General features: G+C 42.6%; 1 protein-coding gene across 1 annotated transcript in view; it reads right to left on the bottom strand.

Annotated features, from left to right (window-relative positions):
* Positions 1–23,188, bottom strand: part of LOC118334645 (receptor-type tyrosine-protein phosphatase F) — a gene marked incomplete in the record, with an annotated part of 156,755 nt that overhangs the window by 31,489 nt on the left and 102,078 nt on the right. The window contains 9 exon segments of the mRNA XM_035670647.1: positions 4,162–4,386; positions 5,656–5,734; positions 7,240–7,487; positions 8,212–8,312; positions 9,140–9,712; positions 10,332–10,449; positions 13,552–13,578; positions 18,412–18,605; positions 19,454–19,759. Of these exon segments, the coding sequence (XP_035526540.1) occupies positions 4,162–4,386; positions 5,656–5,734; positions 7,240–7,487; positions 8,212–8,312; positions 9,140–9,712; positions 10,332–10,449; positions 13,552–13,578; positions 18,412–18,605; positions 19,454–19,759 (1,871 nt within the window).

The following is a 23,188-nucleotide window of genomic DNA, read 5'->3' as shown; positions in this document are numbered from 1 at the left end:
AAAAATATTGAGAGCCAAGCCTAAATAGATTTCATACGAGAATTGAATTTGGAAAGTGGATTAAATATTGGATTCTATTACAGCCCATGCCTACTGAGAAGAGACACAGGAGTTTGTATGACTGTGGATTACTGCAGATAAGTATTATTACTTTACTGTAGATAGATATTCCACAGTAAGCATTATGAGTGAATGAATGTATTTTCTTGTGTCGATAGGTGTATGTGTGTGCATCTGTCAGTGAGAGAAAGAGAACGTGTGTGGCTGTGAACAAATGTGTGTAAGAGCTTGTGTGAGCATACGTCAGTTTTTTCGGAGCCTTTTCTCAAGCTCCTCTGAGCCTCCACAAGAATGTGTGTTTGTCGAGGTCGCAGCCGCTGAGAGTGTGTGTGTGTATGATTGTAAGTGTTTGTCTGAAGCAGAGTAAGAGAACAAAAGAGAGAGAGAGAGAGAGTGGGTGATGAGAGATGGCAGAGAGCGAAGAGACAGAGAGACTGAAGCAGAGGTGTTATGGTAGTAGCAGTATATCGAGTCTGCTATCTGGCCCGTGGGCTGCACAGCTTCCCCAGTCAGCCTCTGCTCTGCCATCCCCTGAGCGCAGAATCCACTACATGCAGCACAGGCACATTTTGTTTCAACTCGCCGTTGACCCCGCCGTCTCAAAAAGTGGCTTAAATAAGCCGTAGGTGTGTGCGCCAGACAAACAAACAAACATGCAAAGACGGCCATTATGTATCTGCCGCGCTCTCAGCCTCCTCAGGGGGGAACACACACTCTCCTCATTGTTGCATGACACAGGCAAAGACAGCGAGAGGGAAGGAGAAGGCAGGCTAGAGAATAGAGATATAGAGACAAAAAAAAGAGGTACAAAATGAGAGAGGGAAAGCTGATAGTATGTGTGAGTATGTCTTTATCTATGAGGAACAGGAATGTAGCTGCGGGGTCTAGCCTACCCTGTATGATGACCTTCTCCTTCGTACTGTAGTTCTCCCTTCATACTTTTTTCCTACCCTCCCCTCTTTCCCATTCAGCACTGGACCTGCACTTTTCATTCTTTAGCCGTCTGAATACCAAGCATCCAGATTTCTGGAGGCATCACTAGAGGGAGACGCCACTAGGAGCGGAAGTGACATAACAGTTAAAGAGAGAATACCATCGACATTGCCTATATTCTTACCACCTTGGTGAAAAGTTGGGCTTGAATATGCAAGTTCTCTCTGCCAGAGAAAACATCTTCTTTTTATAATTCTCTCTTGATATTGTTTGTCTAAGCCTTTTGAATTTCGAAAGAAGGCAGTCTTCCATGTTAACGCACCAACCGAATTAGTGCTACAAAGCCAATTCTTTTTGAGAGTGAGTAGAATATAAATGTCTGGATAGCATTGCAAACAGAAAACTGTGGTAAACAGATTCGAACACTCTCTGCTTTGGTTTCTCTCTGCGTCACAATCTCACCTCTCCCTTCGAAAAAGAAAAGCACACATTAGCACAATCTCCTCCTCTTCCACCAGTTCATTTTCTCTTATGCAAGCTTCACAGGCTGGACGGGACACAATACAAAAATTTAGCTTTCCTCTTTTCCTCTCTTCCAACACCACCCCTCCTCTCTGTCTCACATCACACAATATTTCATGCTACCTCCCTCCCTCACTCTCTTCTCGCATTAAATGATACTGTTTATACACACCCAGCATCTATCATCCCATTTCACACTTCCTCCGGCTTGTTTATCTGCCTTTGGGTGCTGGGGAGACATGAAGGCACACTCTCTTTTTCTTTCTCGTTCTCATCCCCCTTTGCTTTCCTTCCTTCTCTTCTTCCCTCCAACCACTGCTGGCTGCTTGTGGCCATTGATATATGAGGGCTTATTAAACCCTGGCGGTCCTGTTTGATCCACGCTGGGGGAGTTTGGGTGGTGGCGAGGAAGTGTAGTAAAGACACAAGTCATTTACTCCAGTACTTGTTGTCTTATTCTCCTGGGTCTGGTGAAGATCCTGCTTGAGGCGGCTTCTGCCAACTGCTCAATCTCGCTGCACGCTTTACCTTCTGTACCCGTTTGTGTTTGGTAATAAATGTTGTGTGCTGGGTGTGACAAAAACAAACACTGCTGTGGTATCTGAGTTTCCCATAGAGTGCGGTTAGGGGATTTGTGCGGCGATCAATGACAGCCTAACTGTAGTCACCACCTCAGAATTCAGCATGTTTACATGCACACAAGAAACAAGGTTACTAGTATAAATAAGGAAATCAGGGTGTTCACATGCACTGCAGTAATCTTGTTACTGTAAATCTTGCGTTTATTATATGCAGCAGGTCAGTTATAGGATTTCTTTCCTATACTACTGTATTTTCAACCAGGGATGGCACATTTTGAGTGAATCTGTGACACAGTATCAAGCTGTAGCCTGAAGAGGTTTTTTTATTTTTTTTGGTCGAGGACTTTGGACTGGCAGTTCAGTGAGAGGACATGCTCTGACAATTTTTTCCTTTTGATGTGCGCATATGTTTGATTTGTTACAAAAAGCCTACTGCTCAGCTGTGGATGTCAACTTTAGACATCTTTTTTCAGTTTCAGTGTTAATCTGACTTTGGATATAATTATTTTGGGTACAAGGATGCACTGCAATGAGTAAAGATCTTTCCTTTAATCCCTGTCACAGCGACACCTTCTCTGTCTAAAGTCTTTGTCATGCACATGCGCACATGTAAAAACCCTGTTTGAGTTTATACATGTTAAAAAAAAGGTTTCTCAAGCAATGAATCCCTGGCAAGTGAGTTTCTGTAAATCTGTACGCCATTTAAGGAAATCAGGTGTCTCATTTGCATGACGTTTAAGTTTACTGCAGAAAGCCGTCAATAACTGGGTTACTGCAGTGAAGGTAAACACACCGATTGACTCACCTTGTGAGTGAAGCCTGATTAATCCAAGCGATTAAGTGTAAAAGTGGGAGGGTGCTACACAGTTTAAGGAGGGGGAGTACACAGAAAAAGACTAATCTTGAGCGCCACTGATCCAACCTGGTACATCTGGCAGGTGCAGTGAGAGTGTTGTGCAGCGATGGGGTTTAAGCATCTCTTTTGAAGTCAAGTGTATCATGGCTGCCCACTATAGCCTCCTTCGTACCTCCCTCCCCTTGTCAGAGCGAAGGAGTCGGGGATTACTGGTAGAGGGGGGGCTTTAGGGACATTTAAAGCAGCATTTCAAGGGAATCAGGCCTGCTTTACAGACACCCTAGGCCCTGTGACCAGTCCCTCGTCTCCCTCTTAACTCCAGCCGCACTAATCAATCTCCTCTGCTCTCTTCACGGTCAAGAAAGATGGGGAGAGGGAGAGAGACACCGAGAAGCAGAGAGTGAGCGAAAGAAAAAGAGCTGAGAGGAGAGAGAGAACAGAAAGAAATAGGTGAAAAGTCTAGGATTTGGTTTTCGGACACGGAGCACTCGCTCTCTCTCCCTCTGTGGTCGCCTGGGGGCCCAGCCACTGAATATGCATGTCCCGGGTAGTGAAGGAGCCCAGAGCAATTGCAGATTCTCATTCTTCCTGCAGTGAAGTTTACTCCAGCCCATCCCACAGAGAGCTGAGCCTCCGCGTTAGTGCTGTTTGACGAGTGCATGGGGCCTCCACTTAGAAAGCCAAGAGTCTTGTATAAGCATTGTAAAGAGATCTGCACTGGGTCCCGCTGGCTGCTGAAATGGCAAAGCTGGATCTCTGATGTCATTGTCGACTGATAAGGGAGTTATCAGGACAAGCTGCAATGACTTTTAGAGGCGACTGTAGTAAAGGCTAAGTGGCAGTAAAACAACAACAATTTGGCTTGCCACTGCCATTTTGGAAACGCTTGATGGAAAGCGTGGTTAGAGCAGAGGGAGACCGGGTGATAAACTTAAATAGTTTGTTTGAAAAAAGAAAAGCTGACACGTATAAATATTCAGAACGGGCTCAGGTACATTTTTATCTGACATATCCAGGATGTTTTTTTTTATATTTTTGGCATCGTGTGTATTTTGGATTTGGACTTTTTATAAAACATGTCCTCTTGGGATAAATTAAGGTCTATTTTATCGGATCTTACTTAGAAAACGAAAAATACTATTATTATGCCTGTTGTGAATGATTGTAAATGAAAGTTTTAACTAACGTGTGTGTGGGGGTGTCTCTTACATAATTAGCAGTGCTGTCTGTCCCTTCGTATCGGAGTACGGCCAGGACAAAGCAGAGATACTCCTGCGGACTGGTCAGGGGTTTGTTGTAGAAGCCGTTGTACCTCTTCTCATCGCCCACGGTGAAGGTGGTCGGCAGCGAGGCCAACTTGGCCGCAATGTAAGGCTTGGAGGAATCCAGGTGACGTTTGCGCCTCAGAACAGGGCCTTCACTTGACCTGAGTAGCTGTGGAAAACATGGGGAGAGTAAAAGTTATTGTCAAGTTTGGCAGCAAAGACTTAAAGTGAGTAGGACCCTGACCTCTGAGGAGCAGCAAGAAAAAAATGATTTCTTATTAATGAAGAGACTAAGTTTACGACATAATACTGTAACATTGAACAAGAATCAGTGGGACTTTGGGCAAAAAAATCTATGTGGGTTGCATGTGAAAAAAAAGTCAATAGAGCAACTGAATGCCCTAACTTCCATTGACTCTAAAATAAAGGAAAAAAACAACAACCCCAAAACACTTTGCATTCGAACTGTACGTTGAGGTCTGGTTCTTACCATGCCTCCAAATAAGAGATAATGATTCCACTTTTGCTAAAATGCCCTTTGCTCAGTGATATAACTTTGCAAACAATTCAGCCAAGCTACGAAGTGAGCAATTAGCGCTTGCTCCAGCACACAATCTCAGCATGACTGCCAGCCTGGTTAATAAATGAGCAGGAGCATACAGCACTGCGGCATTGTGTTTTCAGCAGCATTTTGTTTTCTGTCAGTGATGTCTCATGTGCTGCTCCAGATGTAGCTTTATTAAATCATTATGTCGGAGGGAGGAGACAATGGCCTGCTCAGTGTTTAATGACTCAGGAAGTCCCATATCTCTCCCTCACTTGGTCTCTTCTGTTATTTCTTCAGGGAGCTTGAACAATAGTGATCCAAACCAACGAGCCTCGCAGTTTACTTTAAAATGATGCTATTAATATTTAGGCATGTCATTTAGCTTAAATTCTCTTGTGGACGAGGAGGACCTTTCTTCAATAGAATAATAAAGCAGTCATAAATCTTTATCCTCATTTGAATACCTTATGTAAAACTTTGTTTGTAGTTGCCAAACTCCTATTACAAAGACTATAAAGAAAAATATAGAGGCAGAGCAGTAATTTGTAACTACTGTTTTGAAAAGTGCTGTATAAATAAAGTTTACTTGCATAACATTGCTTAACATCATCAATAGCTATATAAGATTAAGATTATTCTCTGTGCACTCAAACTGTTGAATTCAGCAGATGGGAACTGTTTGCAGACCTGGCGTCCGATCAGGACATTCCCCACCTGCCCCAGTGAGTCATTGTTTAAAATCTCCCTGCCCTGCCACCCCCCCCTCCCTGCGCCCAGGAGGGTAGAGCTAATTAGCTACGACCAGTGGCTTCCTACCCAGTTGGAACGGGAGATGCTATTGGTGCCCCCTGACCTTGCACATGAGCCAATCAGCCACCGGCTGGCACTAACCTCGTCCAGGTCCATCTCGTCTGGATTCTTCCACCGCCGTGTTGACTGGGACACCGGCACCACCACGATGTAGTACCACCTGCCAAGAAAAATAAAGCTTGTGTTAAGACAGACTTACTGAAGCACATACACGCTGGGATCAAAGTGGGCCAGGCGCATTAATAACACAGTCAAAACATTTAGAAAGACATACTTTGACTGTGAGGCTTCCTGGGCTGAATTCAAAACTTGAGTGGTACACAAGCGGGTCCAACCAAGGTCGAACACCAGCAGATTGGCACTGCGTTCTCCAATTAATGGCTAATGACTAAGAACATCTGCCACGTAGACTGGAACAAACACTATCCCAGCGAGAGAAGCCTTCAGCTAATAGAGATCCCCATAGGAATCCTTAGGTTAATAGGACCGGCTATGTGACTACTCGTGTGTGTTCTTTACTGCTATCATTATTAAGACCAAAAATAGAAGAAAAAGAAAGACATCAGAAAGACATTTAGGAGTTTAGGGTCAAACTAAGGAGTAAAGGAGTAAGGTAATGAATGGAGGGACGTGCTTGTGAGTACAAAATGTACATATGTGTCTGTGTTTATTTATACACTGGCTCTCTATCGCTGTCTAACTACTGCTGTCTCTCTCGTGCTCTCCCCCAGTCTGTCTCTCTGGTGCTCTCCCCCAGTCTGGCTCTCTAGTGCTCTCTCCCAGTCTGTCTCTCTAGTGCTCTCCCCCAGTCTGTCTCCTCTCAGCTCAAAGTTTTTCCCCCACTGCGGCATTCACCGCTTGTAAAATCAGCTGCTGCTGACAGTAAAAGCAGCTGCTTCTCTCTCCTTCTCTCTAGGCCTTGACTCTGTGATTCAACAGTCAGTCATGTCTGGGAGTGGGAGAAGACATGTATAACAAGACTCCTCACCCCCCTACACAGACACCTCAACTCTCCCATCCCCAATCACGTGTGCTCTTGCCCTGTCAATCTGTGCTGGAGCTTGGCCAGCCCTGACAGCCCTGTAATCTTTTTACCAATCAACCCTGTGCACTCCCCCTACTCAGATGTGTCTGTATGTGTGTGTGTATTTGAAGGAAAAGCTTAACTTGTCAGGCTCAGGCACAATTCTGCTCTAAACAATTTGAGTCAAAACATAATACAGCCTGACCTGATGTTAAAAGTCTTGATTATCATCAATTGCTGTGTAAAGTTGGCTGAGACCAAAAGTTGCAGTTTTAAGTTTGAAAATAGATTTAGTATTGATCAGATACAAGCGTGCCACTTGCTGCTGTTGTTCAGTTTTCAGAGTTGCAGTTGAATTAGACCCTGAATGATTACGTTTTTTGACAACTGTCAAGTGGCTGTTTAGGGGCCCTTTGTTAATTTCTTGTCATTTACTTAAAATATTAATTTACACAAGATACGTTACTGTTCCCTGATGCAAAGCCGGGTCACTGAAGCAGCCAAGAAACCAAAACAAATAAAGCTAAATTACTTATGCTAATTCAAGAAAACTGGCTAAAAAGAATCCTCATCTATTTGTGGATTAATGCCCAGAGTCAGAGCTACCCCGTGCGTTCAGTCCCATGTATCTCAGTACTGACCTGACACGTGTGGTGGTCTGGACCTTAGGCAGGTTGATGGTCATCTTGCCTCCCTGAGCCTGATGTGTGCTTGGCTTGGTCTTGATCAGGTCGGGGGCAGTGCGGATGGACACCTGCTGCTGCAGACCTCCAGCAATGTTGCCCCTGCTTGTCAGCACAAAAGAGTAGTCTGTGTCTGGCTGCAGCTGTGTGATCAGCCTCCTCTTCAGGTTTCCCTGCACTTCCACGCTTTGCTGGTTGTACAAGATCTGTGAGCACACAAGGGAAAACAGTGAGTTATGGTTTTAACTTAAAATACATACACAAAATGTATATCTTCCAGACAAATGCAATTCGCTCTCCTCTCACTCCCTCCAACCCACACAGACGCACACGGGGACAAAAGCAGCATGGTCTTAAGAGAGGCGGCCATCTCATCTGACACCTTATCTTATGTGCTTAAGTGTCAAACTTGCCCATTGGTGCAAATCCAATTGTTTTTTTTTACACTTCAAATTGTCTTTGCTCCATTACCAATGGGGTGGGAATTGATATAATATGATTTTGACAGATTATTACACCTCATAAATGAGCCTGAGGCTGGCTTTTCCTATTTTTCTGTGCAAATAGGGAAAGTCACTGCATCACACCCCAGTGAAAGTGTTAATAGCTAATAGTATTGAGCTGCAATGCAATTATGTTACAAGTATATGTTCAGTGAATGTTATATATTGTGTAACACTGAAAGAAATCCTGTTCCATTTTTTTGTTGTACTGTATTTATTTTAGTGGTTGAAAAAAGGAGATTTAAAAATGTCTTATTGCAATCATTATTAATCAAGTATAATATTAACTAGCATTACAAAGTATTACAAAACACTATTTCTATGTCTATGCAAAACTGTGCTCATGGTGAAATGTTTTCTATCTGTCCTTAAGTAAATGGCTAGGGTTTTTTTTTTTTTTTCAGGATGCAAAAATACTGGCACTCACCTTGAAAGGCACTTGGGATTTGTAGTTTGGTGGCAAATCCCAGGTGAGGAGGACAGATGTTTTCATGACAGCTTTGACACCAAAGTTTAGGGTGGGAAAATCTACGGGGGAAAAATCCTTTGATTAATATCTTATTGTCTTTAACAACTAGTACACAAAGAATGTGCGTAATTCAATTTCACACTACTGTACAGCAAATAACCCCCCAAATCACCCCCAAATAACCCCCCCCCCCCGTAAACAATGTAAACATATTCCGTGGTGATAACTTGTGACCAAAATTGACAAGCCACAGGGGAGTTCAAGGAACATCAACAATCTCATTCACGCTTGTTTACAGATCACATAAATATAGCCTCCATCTCTATAAGCCTGTTCCATTTATTACTGTTCGCAACAACACATATGCAACAGGCCAAAATCTCTGAGATAACCAAGAAATATATATGATAAAGGGACTGACAACATGTGTCTTAAAATAGGCATCATGCACAACTGGTTATAAATAAGAAATTTTACATTTATAAGATTATAAAATGCATGAGGAGGTACAGGCTGAATACGCTTTAGATTTGTGTCTAATGGGAGGGGGGATGAGGCGGCATAGTAATGTGACTGTAGCGTGTAATGAGATTAGTACTCTATAAATCAATAAACACAGTGCGGTACTGTACTGAGTGGTAGATGAGAAAGATGTGACACTGATAAAGACAGAAAAATAGCCAGTTTGAAAATTTAAAACATTAGCAGGTGATAGGGTGTTCATGTACATGCTCACGTATGTTGTAAGCAAGGTTACGCGTGTGTGTAGACATGAGTGTGTAATGATTCAGTGTATGTACTAAACCCTGATTTTATGTTTTCAAAGCAAACAGCTCTGGCATATTTGTGTATAAATGTCAGCCATGTGTCCGACCGTTTATCCTACCATTTGACATAGTCCTGCTCTGAATGCTGGGGCTGAGGGGTCCTCCGCCCTTATTGGTGAACGCCTGCACCCGGATGTCGTAGGTGGTGTCAGGATTAAGGCCCTGGATAGTCATGTGCGTGTCGGCCGTGCGGTTTGTGCTGTTCTGCTGACTGTTGATGTCCCTGTACACAACCATGTAGGATATGATCTTGCCGTTCCTTTCGGCCACCAGCGGGGGATCCCAGGTCAGCTGGGTGCTGGACTGGGTCAGTCCCGTGACTTGCAGGTTGAATGGGAAGCCTGAGGGTACATCTTCAGGGGTGCTGATCTCCTTTACGTAGGCCTCACCGATGCCAGCGCGGTTACGGGCGCTCAGGCGGAAGACGTAGGTGGCGCCTTTGTGCAGCCCAGTGGCAGTGTAATGGTCGTCAGTCTTTCTCAGCTCGCGTGAGGTGAAGGTTTCTTCATCAGTGCGCTTGTACTGCAGCTGGTAGCCCATCAGCTCACCCACCATTTCCTTAGGAGGCTGCCACTGAATGAGCGCAGTGTTGCCCATAGTAGTGCTGATCATCATGGTGGGCTTTCCCGGCACTGAAAATAGATCGAAGTGGAAATAAAAGAATAAGTTGTGTTGTATTTCCTTAACACATGCAGTCACTGTTTTAAACAACCCTCAAATTTAATAGTTTTTTTGTGAAATGTGCTAATTTGTTTTCTGGTGTTATCTCAGTTAGATGAGAAAATTGATACTATTCTTATCACTATTCATCTGTCTGCTAAATATTAGGCTAGAAAAAGAAGTTGGTTGGCTTAGCTTAGCACTACGGCTGGAAACAGCTAGTCTGGCTCTATCAAAAGGCAACATAATCTGCCAACCAGCAGCTCTAAAGCTTACTGATTAACTCATAACTCATTAATTAACAGACAGATATGAGTGGTACTGATCTTCTAACTCCCTGCCAGAAAGTGAATATGTGTATTTCACAAAATCCTGAACTTTTTTTTTCTTTATAAATTGGCCTATATAACAAAGATAACATACACGTAGCAACCCACTAAAACTAACATCTTCTCATCATAGTACCGTCTTGAATGAGGCAGACAGAGGTTATCAGTTTAAAGCCTTAAAGATAATAGCACAGTATTCACTGTAAACAGATAGCACATATCCTATGTTTTATACGATAACCCTGACAAAAACGACTCTGACCTGCTCCAGTTGTGGTGATGACTTTAGCTTTGCTACGAGCTCCGTCTCCCTTCGTGGTGTACGCTGCCACAGTGACAGAGTAGGTGGTTTCAGAATGCAGTCCACCAATGATGGCCTCCTGCAAAATGGAAAAATCACGAAGTCAGAGGTTAAAAGGAATAGGTGAACCTGAGCGAGACCGTCTCAAAAGCAAAAAAACAAAACACAAACCCCTCTCACACAAGCTCCTATCCCCTCAGAAAACACACAGCACCAAAAGAAACCACAGTAAAATGAAACACCCTTCCCTATCCACTCGTAGTTTCTTGATCAATTTACCTATAACAGGAAATAAAACATTTGAAGCATTTAACAGAGAGAAGTTTTGAAGGCACACAAACGGGACCAGGAACTTTTCTTAGTCAAGAAAAACTCCTGTACCCAATCGTAAGGCACACGCTGAACCCATTGACTAACAAACCAAACAAATGAACTAGAACATCACCAGTGTGTCAGTGTTCATGTCTCCTGCATGGATAAGCATGAGGCTATACCCAGAGGAGCTCAGGGTCATCACTAAACTGCAGTCTGTAAAAGCCCACAAACAAGTACACTTCTGACTGTGGGACATATTGTAAAAACTCTTAATAAAACTTAAAGATAGAAAAAATGATCAAACTGATTTTACACATTAATTTTTTTAATGAAAAAGTTAGATTCTTGGTATTTACTGTCCTCTGGATTCCTATGTAAGTGTTGGGTTGAATGTTTAACAATCTCCACTAAAAAACACAGACACACTAAGGTGGTTGAATACATCAGTAACTCAACAATTGAGAACAAACAGACAGCAGAAAAACAGCAAACAACTGTGGTAACACACTGTTATTGGTAACCTGCTGCAGTGCTGGCACTCACTTCACCAGTCTGCATCAGTCTGAATAAAAACACACCCACACACACTGGAATTAAACACTCTGAGCTTGAACAAAGCCCATATGTAGACAGACATACACACGCATACATTAATACTCACCCATGTACAGTATATATACTGTATATAAAAAGACACACTAGGTATGCATGCATTTACGCACACAATGATACACGCAGACATGAGCACACACTCGATACAGAGAACAAATTAACGCCTGCGGCTTGAGCACACATGCTGGCTGACTGGGGCCACTGAGAGGACGAACGCGCTGATGCCTACAAGCCTTCCTGACGGAACTCCACGCAAACTTCTCATACTCTTGGAATATTATATGGCTTTGCCCTAACGCTGTTTCTCTAACTAATGAAGTTTTAATTTCCTAACCATAGAAAAGCATTTAACAGTCTATATAAGCCAGCTCTGTTTGACAATGCTTTTTACTGCCCCTCTTTTTAAGGGACATTTGGTGCTCTCATACTAGCCTTTAAGAGAGACGGGGGAGAAAATGCTAAATTACTGTATCATAAAACCATTTTAACTTTATGGAGGCAGTCTCATTACTTTAATCATACAAAATAGCTTTAACAGTCTCAGCAGTGGCAGCCGCAGAGATCTTTTTTCCCTAATTCTGGCAAGGTCAAATCGGGTCTAGTAACACTTTTGAAACTCAGCAGAAAATAGAAAAAGCAAGGCTTCAAAGTTTCCTTCAGAGCAAATGCTTAGAGCAGCACCAAAGGGCATTACAGAGATTATCGAGTCGACTAGTTATAGAAATGGATTCCCTCCCTACACCACCATCCTCACCAGGGTAGAAAATGCCAGGGGAAAATGGGCCGCATTGTTAAGACAAATATATAAGCTTCAGACATTTTTTTTACTATAGCACTACGTTTGACACTGTGTGTTCTATTTATGGTGATTTGCATTCAAAATGCCATAATTATCTGAAACAATGTAAATTGCTTCAAAATTTTACTCCCTGTGAGAATGCCATGGGTCAACAAGACATGCTAATGTTTTTTTCTGTTGACATCTGTCTGTGGCTAGTCACACTACATTAGTTACCTGGCACACAGACTGCTATCGCCTAAACATGGCTGCTAAAGAAATAATAAAGATGTGTGAACAGATGTCTTCCTCTGACAGTGTCTAGTTCTGTGCCTGTCAGGTGTTAATCAACACATTAAGAGTAGGGGGAGAGGAGGCAAGCCTGACTCATGCCATGTGGGTGTAGCTGAAAGAATCTGCCCATGTGTGATGTGCAAACAGATTTCTGTTTAACTGGCTGTTACCAAATAAATAAAATGATCTGCGCACGTCCCGCTGATCAATTTCTAAAGGAAGAAAAAACTGACAGTGCTGATGTATAAACAGATGAACAAAAAACTACACAGGTGGTCACTTGATTGATTAACCAGCTTTCTATGTGTTATGTCAGAGAGGAAACAAGTATCTAAAATTGCTCAAATTAATTCTTTAATGTGGTTTATTAAAAGGTATAAACGTTTATTTTAAACAACTTCTTTGCCCTGATTTGAATGCTGAAAACGATGTTTGTTATTCTGTCAGGTTTCTATTGAATTTCTGACTGGGGAACAGTGAGTGGCTCTGCATTTATGCCAGTGCAATATGACGCCTAGGAGGTAATAAGCCATAACAAAAGGCTGCGTGACAGCCATGGAACAGGGAGATGCCATCCAGGCAAATGAAAAGAACATGAAAGGCTGGTGGCAATCCTGGAGATGTGTGGAGCTGATAAAACACACAGCTCCTCCCCTCAGATAGACATGTCATCTGGAACAGTAGGTGAGACAGCAGGTTAGGTGAGCCTGATTAATGTCAGCATCACACCGGGATAGTGACACACAGCCTTCGACTGCACTGTACGCTCAATGACGGGGTAAAGCACTGCATGCTCACTGCAGTAAGCGCCTCAGATCAGTGTGAATGCCCAGCTGTTACTACGAGTTTGTCTTATGGTAAATTGTTGAAATATTAAGACTTGTACGCAATCATCAGTAGACATAATCCTCATGCTTTGTGGTTGTGGTACACACACTCACACACACACAAATAAAAAAAACAGGAATCATTAGGAAACACATCTCTTGCTGTGGTTATGATGGGGTTATGATCTTTCATGAGGATTCACACCAAGTGGATTACAGGCATGGCACAAACAGAAATAAACACACACACCCACACAACTCATAATCCACAAGCACACACAGCACCCCCAAATTGCAGAGGGGAGAAGAGCCTGCCCTGCAAGACAACCCAGCAGCACACATGAGGGTTACTCACATGCTCGGTGGACTCCTCAATATTCCACTGATGGGAGAGAAGACACAGGACACAGGGCGGGGAGAGAAATGAGTCAGAGACAACACAACAGGCATGGAAAAAAAGCGCTTGTCTTTTTTTCGCTCAAAGACAGATGAATGTAGGTGTCAACAGTCATGCAGTAGACAAAAAAACACAGGGGGAGAGAGTGTGATGGAAGAGGAGGAGTACAAAAAAAAGAAATGAAGACAAGTTGAGTGGCACAAAAAAATTGGGAAGCAAAGTTGAGCAATGATGGTGAAATTCATTATTGTTTATGATGCACTGCCTTGTTTTTCATTTGCCTGTGAATCCAATAAAAACCTCTCTCTTCCTTGATCACATAACACCTCTTTTCAGAATGATAACTATCTCACTGTGGAAATAAAGCATAAACTATGCTGAATCTCTGAAGCATTTCCTCTTCCCTTTCAGAAATGGAGGGAGGGCTTTTTATTCATTATATTTCAATATGTTTTCAAAATGTTCTTCTTGCTCGCTGTGCTTGGCCAAGTGATTCCCGAGGGAAGTGAAAGCCCATTTCGTGCCGCGGGGCTCCGTCGGTGCCGAGCGTGAAATCCTATTACCAGTGCTGCTATGCTAGCCCTGTGACATCAAACCCCATCGATGCAGAACGCAACTGCTGGTGTTTACCAGCAACTAGCTCCACAGTTCAGTCACTGCAGAGGAGTTCACTGATGTGTGACCTGGCTGACAAGGGACAGGAGAGATGACACTGGTGACACTTATGTGGGACAAAATGGGGAACACGGAAGAAAGGGAGGCTAAGGAAGAAAGGTGGATGAGGGTGGCGGTGGTAAGTGATTACATTTGAACATTAGGTGAACATTGGGAGAGATGGAGGATACCGGCAAGCAGTGATGCAGGGACCTGTAGGGATTAGGAAAGGAGACGAAGGAACCATAGAGAGTTCTATTAGTTAAAGGTTCGGTTCACCCAGATTACAAAAAATATATTTTCCCATGTCACACAGCTGAGTCCTTAATGCAGTGGACAGAGTGGAAAAAATCTCATTCTAAGATAATGAAAACACAAATATTCTTATTTTCAGGTGATTATACACCAATGAAAACATTTATAATTATTACATTCCATTTTTCCCCCAAAAATCCTCCTAAATGTTACACAGAGTACCTTTAAAGACAAAATTAATCAGTGGTGCCTGCCTTCCTGCTTGGCTAACTTTCCCTTCTAGCAACGCCGGACTTCCACAAACAAAGAGAGAAAGTCTCACACTCTGCTGATTCATTGTGCACTGGAGAGACGGTGTTCATCATCCCCCATTGACTGTTGGCATATGAAAAGACAAAAGACCCAACTTCTCCGCCCTCCTCCCTGTGGATGAGTCTTTACCACCAACCAGCTAACTGAAGCATGAGCAAGGCCTCTGTATGGTCTCAGTTGCGACTGGTCGACACACCCGGCGCATTAAAAACTGCCGCCTCATGCTCCCCCGACATAGCGGGGCACTAAATAGTACCATTTAAGAACAGCTGCTACTTAACTTCATGAATAACAGTTTGTGACGTGCCTAATTGCTTAATTTGTTTACCGTCGACTCCACTCAGTATGTCAACAGAGCAGCGAACACATTAAGGTTCGCAAGAGTTCCTATCTCATCTTGGGCTTAATCCCTTAACTATCGCAACTGCTTTTGCTTTCTGCTTAAATCCATGGGAGAATTATAAATTATCCCTCATTTATATTTCGAATGCCAACGCAAGCTGAAAACACATCATTGCTGATAAGCGTCGTTTGTGGAAACGGAGCGGTATAATTTGCAGGCGGGTGAATGCAAATGTGATGACATGGGCTGAGATGTGTGGCTATAAAAATGGGAACGAGGGGGGAACGAGTGATGTGGAAGAGAAGGAGCTGTCATGATTGATGGAGTGAAACGGGCTGAGGTGCTTCTTTTCTCTTTTTTTTCCGATTCCCATTCAACTCCAATCTGAGGCAGTGAAGGCCGTAGAGGCAGTGAAGCATTGCCTCGCTCGCTCCCACACACAAACGCGCACACACACCAGAAAAACGCATGAGTGGTCAAACAAAATGAACCTGGAAAAGTAGTGCTGAATAAAGGCAAACTTGTGCAGGAAGGCAAACTTGTGCAGAAAATATATAGAAGTGCAGACAGTGGTTAATGGCTTCAAACTCAATCACGCCATTTTCCGGGGACTCTTATAGGTATATGAAAAGCATGAGCCTAGAGGTTGCTGTGAGTGCATAGTGATGAAGCAGGCTATGTGGTGCGGAGTTGCCCACTCAGGTTCAGGCCACTTTCCCAACAGAAATATGGTTGGAAAGGGGTCGATAACATCATACTGCTAACATGGCCTCTGGTTTAAATTTAGCAGGGAAATGAGGGCGCTGTGTGGGCTCCTGCTTGAAAAGAAAAAGAGGCGCTTAACCCGCCCACGCACAGGCAAGCTTTCCTAGCACTCCTCCCAGCGTTTCAGCTAACCCTGAGAGAGGGTGAAGAGGAGAGAAGGAGCCAGAAACAAAGAGACAAAGACAAGGGGAGAGGTGATAGCGATTTTGACAGAATCTGCAATCCAATCAGTCGGCTTAGATTTGTGATTGAAGTCTAAGGTGAGGTTGTGCTGTGTTGTGAGAGCCCTGGAAAATCTGGATTTTTATTTTCCTCCTGGCAGGCTTACTGTGCATCCAATGCAGGTGAAAGGGTGGATATGGAACTGATTTCACAACACATTAGGCAAATTCTTGAGAGAAACACTATGGGATGTGCCAGGATAGAAGAAAATTGTTTTTTTCCTTTTATTTATCATCAATTACAGGTGTGCGTTTGAGGGATTTGCATGAGTCTAGGATGAGTCATGAACTCTTCTCAGCCAGCTGGAACGCCTACTACAAGGTTGATCGAAGCAGTGAGCATGTTTGCTCATGTTATCTGTTTCCACTATTTTTTCCACTTGTTGTTGGGGTATGTGAATGGAAAGATGTGTGAAAAGGAGGGATTGTTCTAAAAACCAGTTGGGCGAACGTAGACAAGAGAGCGTTGGCTGACTGTGTGGTCTTTAATGACGTCCGGGCAGGTCCTTGCAGGTTGGCTACTCAGCGTTGTCTCATAGAAAAAATCTGTTGAGATGACTCAATCAAGGGTAACCAACCTGCACGCAAGCCTCTGGTAATTACTCAATTGGCTTTTCAGACAAGAAGGGTGTGAAAGGAGGGCACGAGAGAAAGGGAAGGGAGTAGGAAGGAGGGATAAAAGGAAAAACATAGGAGGAGGGAGGTGAAATTCAGGTTTCTGCCAGGGAGGGGACGGTGAGTTCGAGAGGTGTCCTGGACACCAAACTGGAACATGAGAGCTATGCTGAGCGCCAAATTACAGTGTGTCTTTGTGTTTATTGTGTGAACCTGGCACAAATGAGACATGGCAGGGAGTGCTGTTTGCACAACAAGCAGGGTCATGTTCAGTTCAGTTTTCATAACACAAAACAAAGTCATGCTAAACATGTCGACATAAGGACAACTTCCAGGAAGACATGCAGCCACCATGTTTTTCTCTTCTTCCAGACCAGACGATGCAGTCCTGGCTGTCAAACATTCTAGTACAAAGTCAGATAACAATTAACTGTCTGCAGCAGCTTCCACAAACTACTGCTGTCCAACATTTTTGCTTCACAAAGTTTTTATACTATTCTCATCTCTCTCTGGCCAAAATTAACTTAATGTACATTTTAAGCTTAGAAATTGTCCCCTGTGAGATGGGTCACTTGGGTAGCTCATTATGTATTTATCAAGGAAGGCTCTGTTACACAACTGGGATCCTCGACTCTCTACTTAGCGTCACTTGGGATGTAGCACATCTGACATGTAATTTTTAAGGTGACTTTGACAGTGCTTCCTCTTCTAAACTGATAATACTTAGGACAGCGGGGTATTTGCCAAAGCAAACGAGGGTTAATAGCTCTACTCAAGGGCACAGCAGTGTGTAGTTCCTGGGAACTGAACCAGCAACCTGTTGGTCTCCCTGAATGCTGCTGCAAAGCATTTATTAGCAAACGCTGCTCAGAGACACAGGCACGGCTGTTGAGATTTTTTTGGTGGTTTTCCTGAGGCCAGGGAGCGCTTCCTTGTTCAAATGAGATGTTTCTGTGTGAGGCCATCGAGGGTATGAGCGAATGCGTGTTTGCGCAAATGTTACTTACGGCAAACAATCAGAAAGAGGCTCTTAAGCTGGTCTTTTCTTTCCCGAAGAGAGGGAGAAAGTGAAAGTGGGATTTTTGGTTTTAAGATATTCATGAATCTCTGAATCCCTCTTAAGGATTACAATCTCTCATCCATCTCACGGTGTCACACAGCTTTGGGTGATTCGAAGCAGCTTGCATTAATGTGTAAAGGGCGGTGTCAGGAAAAAACCTCTAATTTATAAACATGGTAACAAGGCAGTGCATATGTATTACTGCTTAAACCGCAAAGAGAGGTGCATTGATTCCACTAAGCCCCATCCTGATGTAACACATATAAAATATTTAATAGCTATTACTGTAGAATTAGAATGGATCTTGTTACGACAGCTAATCCAAAGCTATGGGAGAAGGGTACCAATTTAGAGTCGAATGTCACATGTGGAGAACGATGAAAAAAAAAAGAGGGGAGGGGGATACTGCAGTCGACAGAAAGGAAATTCCATGTGTGTCACCTGGTATGGGTGAAATGAAGCGTGAACTCAGAGAATTGAAGGGAATAGAGGAGCGATGGAGAATGACAATAATGGGAAATGAACATAAGACAGCAATAGACAGTGAAAAGAGACAGAAGAAGACTGGACAAGAGTAAGACATCATCCAGTACCTGCGCCTCTGGCAAAGCAACATCCATGATGTTAGGCTGGCCCCGCGGTTCGCCGTTTTCAAGCCGAGAGAAGATGACTTGGTAGCCACGGATTTGGCCGTGCTGCTTTCCCTGCAGGGGAGGCTTCCAGGTGACCCGGATTGCTGTGGAGTTTATGGCCTCAACCTCCAGCTTCCTGGGGGGTGCTCCTGGCACTAGAAACCAGGAAAAAAAGGGGGACAGAGGGAGGGAAAGCAGAGTAAGAAAGAAAGAGAGAGACAGACAGTAAGAGAGAGAGAGGGAGGGAGGAAAGAGTCAAAACATGCTGACTTAGTGACTTTCCTCAGTTCACTGTGTTTTGTGATGAGGAGCCAAAAACTATCAAAATAATGACTCCTGGGTTTTTTATAGACTTGGGTGCTCTGTAGAAGGAAGTGATACTAGATTTGGCCATGAATCAAAATCATCTCTACTCAGTTTAGACCTTGTGTGTCTACTGTGTCCCCAAAACACCCTATGCGGGACAGCATGTGGTCTAGCTGTGTCTGTAATGCCCTTAATTCCGGTATGAAATTAGCTGTGTTGCAGCAAACTTCAAACACATTAATTATAGATGAGTCTCTCTTAGGGGCAGCCGCTCTCTATCAGACTGCAAACAAAACGAGGAACGAGTGAGTAAAAGAGGCAAGAGCGGTAGAACGAAGAGGGGAAGTGCTGCTCCACTTCTATTCCTCAGAACCGAAGAAAGAAAACAAGAAGGCATTCAAACAGTGAAAGCAGAGGAAAGTGGTGCAGAGCTGAGGCCCTGGGGGGGATGAGCCTTCACCTGCCATAGATGTAAAGTGTTAAAGCTATAAAGAGCAAGCAGGAAAGAGGAAAAAAGAGAAGGTGAACTCCCCCCTGCTACCAGTATCGCCTCATTAACTCAAAATTGATCAACAGGACACAGAGAAATGTGCTGAAGAAGTTGAAAAGAGTGAAGAAAAATAGTGACAGGCAGCCCCAAGCAACACAGATGTGAAGAGTCTGAGAGCACTCTGCTTAAGGGGAGGTGTTAACCTACCATCCTCTTTGGTTCTCATCCTCACTGGGGAACTCTCAGGGCCTGGGCCCACGTCAGTATGCGCCCTCACCCACACCTGATACTCAGTCCACTTCTCCAGGCCATCTAGCACATAGCTAGTGGCGTCTTCGCCGATGCCCGTCACCTCATGCCGCTCTGTGTCCTCTCCAGCCAGCGCCTGGTAGCTGACTGTGTAGCGCACAATGGCGCCGTGGCGGCTAGCGGCGGGCGGTGCCACCCAACTCACCTTGAGGCTGGTGGAGCTCAGGCTGACCAGATGTACCTCCTGAGGGGGGGCAGATGGGGCTGTAGGGGGAGGGGAGCAAAACCACATGGAGGGGGCACGGATCAAGCAAACAAAAAAATAAACAAAAACACAAGCAAACTTAAGGAAAAACTGGAAGCTTTTTGTACACTAGTCAATATGATAATTAAAAATGAAATATTCATAATTTACCTACAGTATATGCAAAATTAAACCAGATATGAAGACAGAAACTGTATAATTTCCCTGCTTATCTTACACATTTCCCTATTGAGCAGATGGTTTGTATTTTTATATTGCGCCTTCATATTATTTTTTTTTATAGAAGCAAGCATTACGAATTCAACTTGGAATATAAAAACTGAGTGACAAGACTAATGCCACTTCATTAGTCTTTTCAGCGAAAATAGAATGTTTATGTATGATCTTAATGTTTATGCTTCTGTATTGTACCTATGAATAAATAAAGCTGGGTATAATATAGTATATAGGTATGGTGGACAAAGTTTATTTCAGATATTGATTATATCTGAAGTACAAGGTCCAGCCAACACATTACATGTTTTAGACATTAACTGTACCTCGTAGTGAAAGTCTATTTTGAGTAGCTTTCTGAGCGGCTGAGATATTTGCACTATTACTCTGTGATAAATGTAATAATATTAAATTGCCAGTTTGAATATAACATTTTATTTTTTTATACTGAATACAAAAAGCTTCCATACTAAGCGGGATGCTACCTCCGGACTGAGAGATTGGCTGCAAAAACACATTACCAGGCTAGTTTTGAAGCTGTGTTTGGCACTAGATTTTTGCGAGAGGCCATGAAACTACAGGGAGGGCGGAATGGAAAATAAAATGAGCCAAAATTTTACAAGGCAATGTTTTTATAAAGACATAATTTGTCCCTAACTGCCCTCTCTGCTGCCTGTAGCAGTATGCAGAGGGAGCAATAAACTGGCCATAGATGTGCGAGAGTGTGAACAAGTGCTCGACAGTGTTGACTGGTGTTCGCACATTGATGCAGAAGCTCTGGCCTTCATAACAATGTTCGTCAGACCCTGCTTAGTGCTGCAGCTGAGATACACTGGGCTGTCACACATAAAGCTATCATTTCATAATCAGTAACAGTTATGAAAATCACAGAAATTGTCAACATCTGGTTTGTAGCCACCGCAGTGGAAAATTATATTGTCATGATTATCAGATGAGACAAATTCCTCAATGTTACAGATTTACTACATGTTGATGTTGATGTGACTGCTCTGTCATTAACCTTTTGTATTTGATTGAATGGAATCGAACCAGCAATGTTGTAGCAATATGGTTTTGGTATTAAAACTACTGGCCCAACATGACATCAAATTGTTTTTTTTTTACTTGATGTATGGGCATAATATCGCCATGCCAGATTCAGTTGTATTCTGTCCTCACCCTGCAATGTTTTATAATCACAAACTCTTCTGGCATGTCCCAGTATGTGTAGAAAACCGCCTATACATACAGAGTTGGTAATCTCTGCTGTAGCTACACCTCCAGTCTGGAGTAATAAGATTACTACAATAGGCAATATTACATTATTTACATCAACTGTCGTATAAAATTTGTGTAAACTCTCAAGTCCAGAGAAAAAATAGAAAACCAATAAACTATTTAAAAAGGAACATGAACAACACTGAAAACAAACAACAGCATTCATACATTACATGCATCTAACTCAATCACAAATTCAACTCTACAAAAAAGGCCTCTTTAAAAGAGAATAAAATGAACTGAGAAAAAGAAAATTTGAACCAAGGTTACAAAGCATGCCCATGAAATTTCTTTTTTAATAAGCAGAGCAATGAACAATTAGCTCAAATTTGAATCCAATATACTAATGCCAGAACGCCACCTTTTTTTAAAATATCAGGGCTTAACAGAAGAGAATTGAGTCTCATCAGGTGGTCCCTGATCCACAAGAGAGTGGACAGAAAACTACAAAGACCTGATAACACCATGTGTATTACAAAAAGGTGACGGACTGAATCAAAACAATACTGATGATTTGCAGAATAGATTGTGACATTGAGATAAAAAATCTGCTAGATCAAAGTCAAATTGGATGAGGAGAGGACAACACCACAGGAAATACATACGCCTCGGAGGCAAAAATGAGCAAGAAAGAGATTGGGCTTAAAATAGAGATAAAATTATAGATGAAGAAGATAAAGTAGCTCTATCTACTTCTTCTTCTCTCTAATTCTAAAGCCTGATACATCATATATACACATAAGGTATATTCACACACATTATTGAAGACTTACAGATGGAAGAAAAGGGATTCTGGGTGTTTCTCAACCAATCATAATTCAAATATAGAATAATTTTACTGTTGTTTAGTACTTGTGTTTCCTCATGCGTTACTGGAAAATATGCGGTTTCCATCCTGCGTTCTGATTTTTGACGTTAGAAATAACCTTTTGTTCCTTGTGCAATTCTTCTGATGATGAATTGCACATTGAACTAAGGATTTTCAAAGTGTCCAGTGTTTAGCTGAGTAGTAGAGTTGCATTCCTTCAATCATATATAAACAGCAATCGAACATGAAAACCGCTCAGTTATGTCCATTGCTCTGAATCTTAAAAAAATGATACTAAACATTTAAATGCAGCACTAGAAAATGTCACACTGCCTATTTACCTCAGAACCTTCCCAAGGCTGCCGCTTATTTCATGCACACTATCCTCCTGCCGCATGAAATCTAAATTTGTGTCCTTGTGTCTCCTGCTGACACAAGATTCATCACCACTTGTGATCTCAATTGACAGTTATATAACTCTGTGGTTTTCAGAGTTGTTGGCAATTCAATGATTTTGTCTGTCCTAATGATGAAAGTTTTCAAAAAGAGATATCTATAACTACTGTCCACAGGGCCACAGCGAACCTGTTACTGGCAGAAATTTTTATTTGGAGAGATATTGTTTTCTTTTCTTTGCTTTGACGTGTTTGAAAAGTTGTCTATTTGAAATGTAAAATGTAAATCATTTTGGTATGTTCAATTTTTTTTTTTTTTAAAACTACTGGCTTGGGTAAATGGGGTAAATGGGTTTATATAAAATATATTATTTTAAAGGATTAGTATCCTCTAAAATAAATCCAGTCAAAATCTGATCCTTCATTTACTGTACTCCACTCTGTTTTGTCACAGCCAGATAGTGTTGCAGCACTGATCGACAGCCAGGCTCTACAGCTCAGTATTTTGCGGCATATGTGCGCACAAATCAGCTGTTACGAATGAATGTTAATTCAATGAATAATTTGATAGCAAGCCAAATTAAACTAGTCTGTTGTCAGGTTTGTGTGCTCTCTGCAAGCTGTTGTCTATACTCAAAGATCTTTTGTGAGGGAAAAAGCTCCACTCTGTAACACCTTTGTACAATCGCATTTTCCAACAATTCCAACATCTTCTCTCTGTCAATGCGCCGTGG

This window comes from Morone saxatilis, unplaced genomic scaffold (assembly GCF_004916995.1).
Source record: "Morone saxatilis isolate NCDOM2014 unplaced genomic scaffold, NCSU_SB_2.0 Contig23, whole genome shotgun sequence".
Classification (NCBI taxonomy): Eukaryota; Metazoa; Chordata; class Actinopteri; family Moronidae; genus Morone; species Morone saxatilis.
This window is presented reverse-complemented; position numbering and strand designations above follow the sequence as displayed.